This window comes from Urocitellus parryii, chromosome 16 (genome assembly GCF_045843805.1).
Source record: "Urocitellus parryii isolate mUroPar1 chromosome 16, mUroPar1.hap1, whole genome shotgun sequence".
Lineage (NCBI taxonomy): Eukaryota > Metazoa > Chordata > Mammalia > Rodentia > Sciuridae > Urocitellus > Urocitellus parryii.
Window position 1 is genome coordinate 18974799 of NC_135546.1, and position 6998 is coordinate 18981796.

The window sequence follows — 6998 nt, forward strand, 5'->3', positions numbered from 1 at the left end:
TGATGGGATGAAGCAAATGTTTTTTCTCATTGTTGACATCCAAAGGGTTTCTTTCTAGTATGTGTTCTTCCATGAATCTGAAGGCAACTAGATGTAGCAAAGGCTTTTCCACACTGCTTACATTCATAGGGCTTCTCTCCAGTGTGTGTTCTTCCATGAATCTGAAGGTGACTAGATCTAGCAAAGGCTTTTCCACACTGCTTACATTCATAAGGCTTCTGTCCAGTATGTGTTCCTCCATGTTCATGAAGCTGACGGGATGTAGCAAAGGCTTTGCCACACTGCTTACATACATAGGGCTTCTCTCCACTATGAGTTCTTTCATGTATGTGAAGGTCACCAGATCTAGCAAAGGCTTTGCCACACTGCTTACATTCATAGGGCTTCTCTCCAGTATGCACTCTTCCATGTATTTGAAGTTCACTGGATCTAGCAAAGGCTTTGCCACACTGCTTACATTCATAGGGCTTCTCTCCAGTATGAGTTTGTTCATGTGAGTGAAGGTGAGAGGACCGAGTGAAGGCTTTCCCACACCGCTTACATTCATAGGGCTTCTCTCCACTATGAGTTCTTTCATGTATGTGAAGGTCACCAGATCTACCAAAGGCTTTGCCACACTGCTTACATTCATAGGGCTTCTCTCCAGTATGCACTATTCCATGTATTTGAAGTTTACTAGATGTAGCAAAGGCTTTGCCACACTGCTTACAATCATAGGGCCTCTCTCCAGTATGCACTCTTCCATGTATTTGAAGTTCACTGGATCTAGCAAAGGCTTTGCCACACTGCTTACATTCATAGGGCTTCTCTCCAGTATGAGTTTGTTCATGTGAGTGAAGGTGAGAGGACCGAGTGAAGGCTTTCCCACACCGCTTACATTCATAGGGCTTCTCTCCACTATGAGTTCTTTCATGTTTGTGAAGGTTACCAGATTGAGCAAAGGCTTTGCCACACTGCTTACAATCATAGGGCCTCTCTCCAGTATGAGTTCGTTTATGTATCTGAAGGTAATAGGCAACAGTAAAGGCTTTTCCACATTGTTCACATTCATAGGGCTTTTCTCCGGTATGCATTCTTCCATGTATGCGAAGATGATGGGATGAAGCAAATGTTTTTCCACATTGTTGACATCCAAACGGTTTCTTTCTAGTATGTGTTCTTCCATGAATCTGAAGGTGACTAGAACTAGCAAAGGCTTTTCCACACTGCTTACATTCATAGGGCTTCTCTCCAGTGTGTGTTCTTCCATGTCTTTTAAGCTGATGGGACATAGCAAAGGTTTTTCCACATTGTTTGCAATCATAAGGCTTCTCTCCAGTATGTGTTCTTCCATGAATCTGAAGGTAACTAGATCTAGCAAAGACTTTTCCACACTGCTTACATTCATAGGGCTTCCCTCCAGTATGTGTTCTTCCATGTGCATGAAGCTGACGGGATGTAGCAAAGGCTTTTCCACACTGCTTACATTCATAGGGCTTCTCTCCAGTATGAGTGTGTTTATGCATCCAAAGGTAAAAGGCAGTAGTGTAGGCTTTTCCACATTGTTGACATTCATAGGGCTTCTCTCCAGTGTGTGTTCCTCCATGTCTGTTAAGATGATAGGATGTAGCAAAGGCTTTTCCACATTGTTTGCATTCATAGGGCTTCTCTCCAGTATGTGTTCTTCCATGTCTATGAAGCTGACAGGATGTAGCAAAGGCTTTGCTACACTGCTTACATTCATAGGGCTTCTCTCCAGTATGTGTTTTCTGATGTATTCTAAGTAATCTGGGATAAGCAAAGTCTTTCCCACATACCTTACATTTCAAATGTGCATTCTCTGTGTGCGTGATCCTGCCCTTTTGAAGACTTGTGTGTGAAATAAAGGTTCGACCATCTTGTTTACATTCAGAGAGTTTCTCTCCAGAGTGAGTGCTTTCATGTCTTCTAAATAAAGAGGAGAAATGAAAGGCTTTCCCACATACCTCACATTGAAAAGGTTTACCTCCACTGTGTGTTATCATGGGTCTTTGAACACCTGGGAGAGAAGAAGAGGCTTCACCACATTGTTGACATTCACAGGGTTGCCCCCCAGTATGAGTTTCTTCATGTCTTTGAATGTCATTGGAACAACTGATGACTTTCCCACATACTGTACTTTCATGTGGTCTATCTCCAGTTTGTAACATTTGTGTGTGAACACTTTTGAGAGAAACCATAGATTTCCTATATTGTTTAAATTCACATGGCTTCTCTTCACATTCCTCATGCTTATAGTATTCGTGTCCAGAGTGAGATGTGATGTGCCTATGAAGGAAAGAAGGACATATGAAATCTTTTGCACACATAATGAAGTCACATGGATTTACTCTATTAAAATTTGTCTTTGTTTGATTAAGAATTGGAATAGACTTGAAGGTTTCCCCCCACTATTCTCTGGGGAAAGTTTGAAGTTTACCATAGAACTTCTTTGAAGAAGAAGTGAGCAGCACATAATTGATACCTAACTCATCCACACTTTTCTATTTATTTATAGGTCTTTACATTTCTACCAACATCACGTAAAGGCTAGATTTTCTGACTTGTTAAAATTCCCTGAAAATAAAGAGATTGAAAGGAAACAATCCTTTGCAACACAGCTTCTCTATGGCTACTATTCACATAGTGATATTCACATAGGCAATTTCATACTACTTTTTGCATGTCAAATACTTTGAAAAGACTGAATACCTGTTACAGATAAGTATATATTTCTGGTAAAAAAATATTATAAGAATAAACACATTTCAAATTATGCATACTTCTTCGGTTGGTTTGCTTTAAAAAATTATATGACAGTTCTCAGATTCCCGCACGAATACCTCTTGTGAGTAGGGTTACCTTAGGTTGCTTCCAGAGTTTTCAATCTGATCTTCAGTGGTCTTGTCTTCCCACTTGTTTCCTAAAATGAGACAACATAACAATCTCTATGAATATTTAGGAGCTAGAAATGCTTTGCCAAATTTTAGGTGCCATTTATGCTTCAATAATTCACCAACTGATTTCCTTTTCACCTTCTACATAAATGACCAAAATAAACATGACTTCTCGATTTGATTAATTTTAAAACCAACATTATTACCTATAGAAGCCAGGTTTCTGAGGACTTCCCGCATCACATCTCTGTAAAGGTTCTTCTGGGAGGCATCCAGAAAAGCCCACTCCTCCTTGGTGAAGTTCACAGCCACATCCTCAAAGGTCACTGAGATCTGAAATATCCCACAAATGCATAGTGGAGGCCAGGAAAGATTGACAGCATGAGAAATCTGCACTCAACATGCATGATGTTCACATGATTCCCTGGCCTCCTGATTAATTCCATGATTTGGTCCATCAAATCTTTACTGCACTCAATTTCTTACACCCATTCCAACACTAGAATTTGGCTACTCAGAAAGCAAACATCATAGTGATTTATACCCTTCCTTTGGGGAGTTCACAGGAAGTAAGACAGGCTCCCAGATCACTCCTAACTTCTTTAATGGTTGCACCTCTATTACATGTCCTACAAATGTCCTGTGTGGGACAGAACTAATATAAGCACTTCTGATAGTACGTATCTTTAGAAAAGAAAGCTGATGAGTAGAAAAATGCAGGAATCATAAAACTAAGCATTTGAGAGAGATTCTGTCAACTACAGTGGCTCCCTGTACCTACAAGGTTAATATAGGCAACATGGTATTTACTGATGTCTTGTTTCCTCTGAAAGTCTATTGTTCCATACTTAAAGAAATGCCTAGAACCAGCCCCCACTCCCACCCTCTGAGCATGGGGTCACTAAGGAGATTCCTTCATAGACAACATTTAGACAACATTTCACACAGGTGGTCACAATGTGTTAACCGGAGATTGAGCTCATTCTGTGTGATTACACTAAGAACAACTAGAAGTTTGCAGGTGCTTTACTCCAGAACAAATTTAGTGAACTAGCTTACTATTATATGACCAAAATAAACATGAGTTCTCTATTTGATTAATTTAATGTATTTATTAATAAACACAACAATTTGATAATTTCTTGTGGTTACTGTCAAAGCAGAATGGGGTAAGTGGAAAGATGGCACGTGTCTTAGAAATAACTCTATGACCCAAAAATGTCACCATGGGATGGAGATGTAGCTCAAGCAGTAGTGCGCTTGCCTGGCATGCGTGCGGCCCAGGTTCAGTCCTCAGTACCACATACAAACAAAGATGTTGTGTCCGCCGAATACTAAAAAATAAATATGTAAAAAATTCTCTTCTCTCTAAAAAAAAACACAAAAATGTCACCTTGTCCAAACAACAGCCATACAAAGTTTTATAACTCTGAAAACAATCTTCTTAATAAACAGCAGGCACTATTTTTCTAAGTCTCACAGCAACAATGAATGTCCAATGATTGTCAAACTCTTCTTAACAGGAGCTGGTTCACTACCATAATGTACAGTCATGAGACACATACCAATGTTGTGCTCAAGAACATTTTGAACAAGATTGGGCCACATATGCAATGGTTGTCTGTGGTGAAAGAGATTCATCGTGCCTGTAGCAATGGTGGTGCAAACAAACCTAAGGCAGAAGCTCTTCCAGAGTGTGGTAAAGCAACAAGTTTGTAGCCCAGAATTCTGAACTATCCCACACAGTCTGCATGTGAAAGAGGCCACCATTCACATCTGTAAGCATGCTATGATGTGTGCACAGTGATGGAACAGACAAAAAGAAAATGTCCCTGCCACTTACACAGAAGCATACTCAAAGACTGAAACCATACAGAACCACCCCAAACAATGAAGAACCCACAATTACCCTCAGAGACATCAGCCCAAATCTGTCAGGACAATGATGCAGACAGGAGGGCTTCATGGACCTTCAACCAAACGGGAAGCACACTGAGGTCTCAGGGTCACAGAAACATACTACAGGACATAAACCACACCCCTACAAGTGCACCACCAGTGAAATCCCATGTATGCTCAAAGAACATGAGAGCTAAAGCAGAAATCAGATCAGAAGAAACTGAAAAGCCTCCAGGGAAGGGGACATGAAACACAGGGCTCTGAACAGACACAGGACAAAGAGGTGACTCAAGAGAAAAGGTGAAAATTGAAAGAAAAAAATGTAAAAGTCCATCATAGGAAATTCATAGAGAACACCAGAGGTGGCGCTGTATTGGTATCTAAGTCATCCAACACACATTTCAGAAAAGAACAGCTAAAAGCAACCAATGAAACTGCCGCTTCAGAAAACCAGAGAAAGAAGAGCAAGGTAAACCTAAATTAACCACAGATAGGTTGCCGCAGTCTGGCTGGGCACAACTCAGGAGACACGTGTCAAAAGAAACGAACTTCATTTTTAGAACCACACACGCCAAACAAAAAAGCTCCTAAGGAAAACCTTCAGAGCCCAACTGCCACCACCGGCTTCCCACAAGCCTCTCAACCTCCCCCACTCCTCCTGCTCTTGAGGCCGATTGGCTGGGTTGCGTGGGTGGAGCCAGAAAAGTCCCCCAATGAGCAGGTCCATAGTCCGAAAGGGCGGGGAAACAGCCCAATGAGCATCACTGCAGAGGAGCCAATCAGCTAGAAGTTGCTGGGGCCGCTGTGAGCCAATCATCAGCTGGCAGTCTGATAGTTTGCTGGGGCCCCTTCAGCTTGGCTCTCAACATCTCCACCTCTCTGTTTAAACAAAAAGCATGTGGCTTAGGGACCATGCCTGCCTTGGGTTGTCCAATAGTACATATGGTCCTTACCCATTATCTTAGGTTGGTACCATGGCAATTGGATCTTACCCATCACTGACTACCGGTCCAGTATACAGTCACACCTGTGGATAGGCCTGTAACCCCAGTTAAGCCAGAGGCTGAAGCAGGAGGATCACAAATTGGAGGCCAGCCCAGATTCCAACACAAGGGGAAGGGAGGAAGGGAGGAAGGAAGGGAGGGAGGGGGGAGGGAGGGGGAAGGGAGAGGGGAAGGGAGGGGGGAAGGGAGGGGGAAGGGAGGGGGGAAGGAAGATTGATTGATTCTTTCCAATATTTCACTAAGCGATAATGACAATTAGCAGACGGTGTCCATTTGAAACGAGTGGGAAAAAGAATGTCTGGCTGAGCTGGAGGTGGAGGGAAGGTGGCTTTTTACAGGGCAGGAGGTGCCTGCAATTTGGAGGCCCTCCACTGGGTGGAGCTCCACTGGGAGAAGGAAGGTCCACTTAGAGCCCTGCTTCCTACACGTTGGGAAAAGTGAGTGCGGGCCACAGGTAGGGAGCAAAGGGGACACCTGGGACCTGAGCCTCCCTTCCAAACCCAGGGAACCAGGGGACAGGGCCCAGGGCCACCCGACAACGGGGACTCCGCGCCACTCAGCAGCTCGCCCGCCCGCCCGCCCGCAGGGCCCCAAAGCAGGTGCTGACCGCCTACCTTCAGCGAACTCACCATTGTTGGCTTCTCTGGTGACCTGGCGTCCTCTGGAGGAACCTCTGGGCACCCGAGATCCCCGAGAACACAGGCAGCGCAGTCACCCGGGTCCCTGGAGCAGAGAACACGGGGCCTGGAGCAGGAGCAGCCCAGTCGGTGAGGAAGAAAAGCCCGCGAGCTTGCGGAAGCCCGCCCTTCCCCTGCCTCTGCGCACCGATTGGACAGTTCCCCCCAGCGACCCGGATGGATGGCCTCCAGGCCCGCCTCTGAATCGTGACTGACAGCTAACGTCATCCAATCACTGGCTGAAATTAGGTAGAGTGACAGATTCTTGGCCCCAGCCCTTTTCAGGAGGAGCTTCCTGGCTGTGCTGGGAAAGAATCCACGTGGGAAGCCTTGGCTTAGCCTCTGGGACAGAGGGGACACCTGGCGCTGAGCTAGGCTTCAGCCATAGAGTGCTTTCCGAGCATGGCGAGGCCCTGGGTTTAACCTCAACACAAAAGCAAAGCACAGCTTCTCCAGGAGGCTGAGGTTGGAGGAGCCCAGGGTCAGGTCTGCATCTGCAAACAGTGAGACCCTGTCTTCAAATA

At 44.6% G+C, this 6998-nt stretch overlaps 1 protein-coding gene across 1 annotated transcript in view; it reads right to left on the reverse strand.

The window, feature by feature from the left end:
* Positions 1-6702, reverse strand: part of LOC144250605 (uncharacterized) — a 34000-nt gene extending 27298 nt beyond the window's left edge. Inside the window, 6 exon segments of the mRNA XM_077793509.1 lie at positions 74-1081; positions 1166-1732; positions 1985-2091; positions 2860-2920; positions 3101-3227; positions 6427-6702. Coding sequence (XP_077649635.1) covers positions 74-1081; positions 1166-1732; positions 1985-2091; positions 2860-2920; positions 3101-3227; positions 6427-6702 — 2146 coding nt within the window.
* Between the last annotated feature and the right edge of the window lie 296 nt (positions 6703-6998).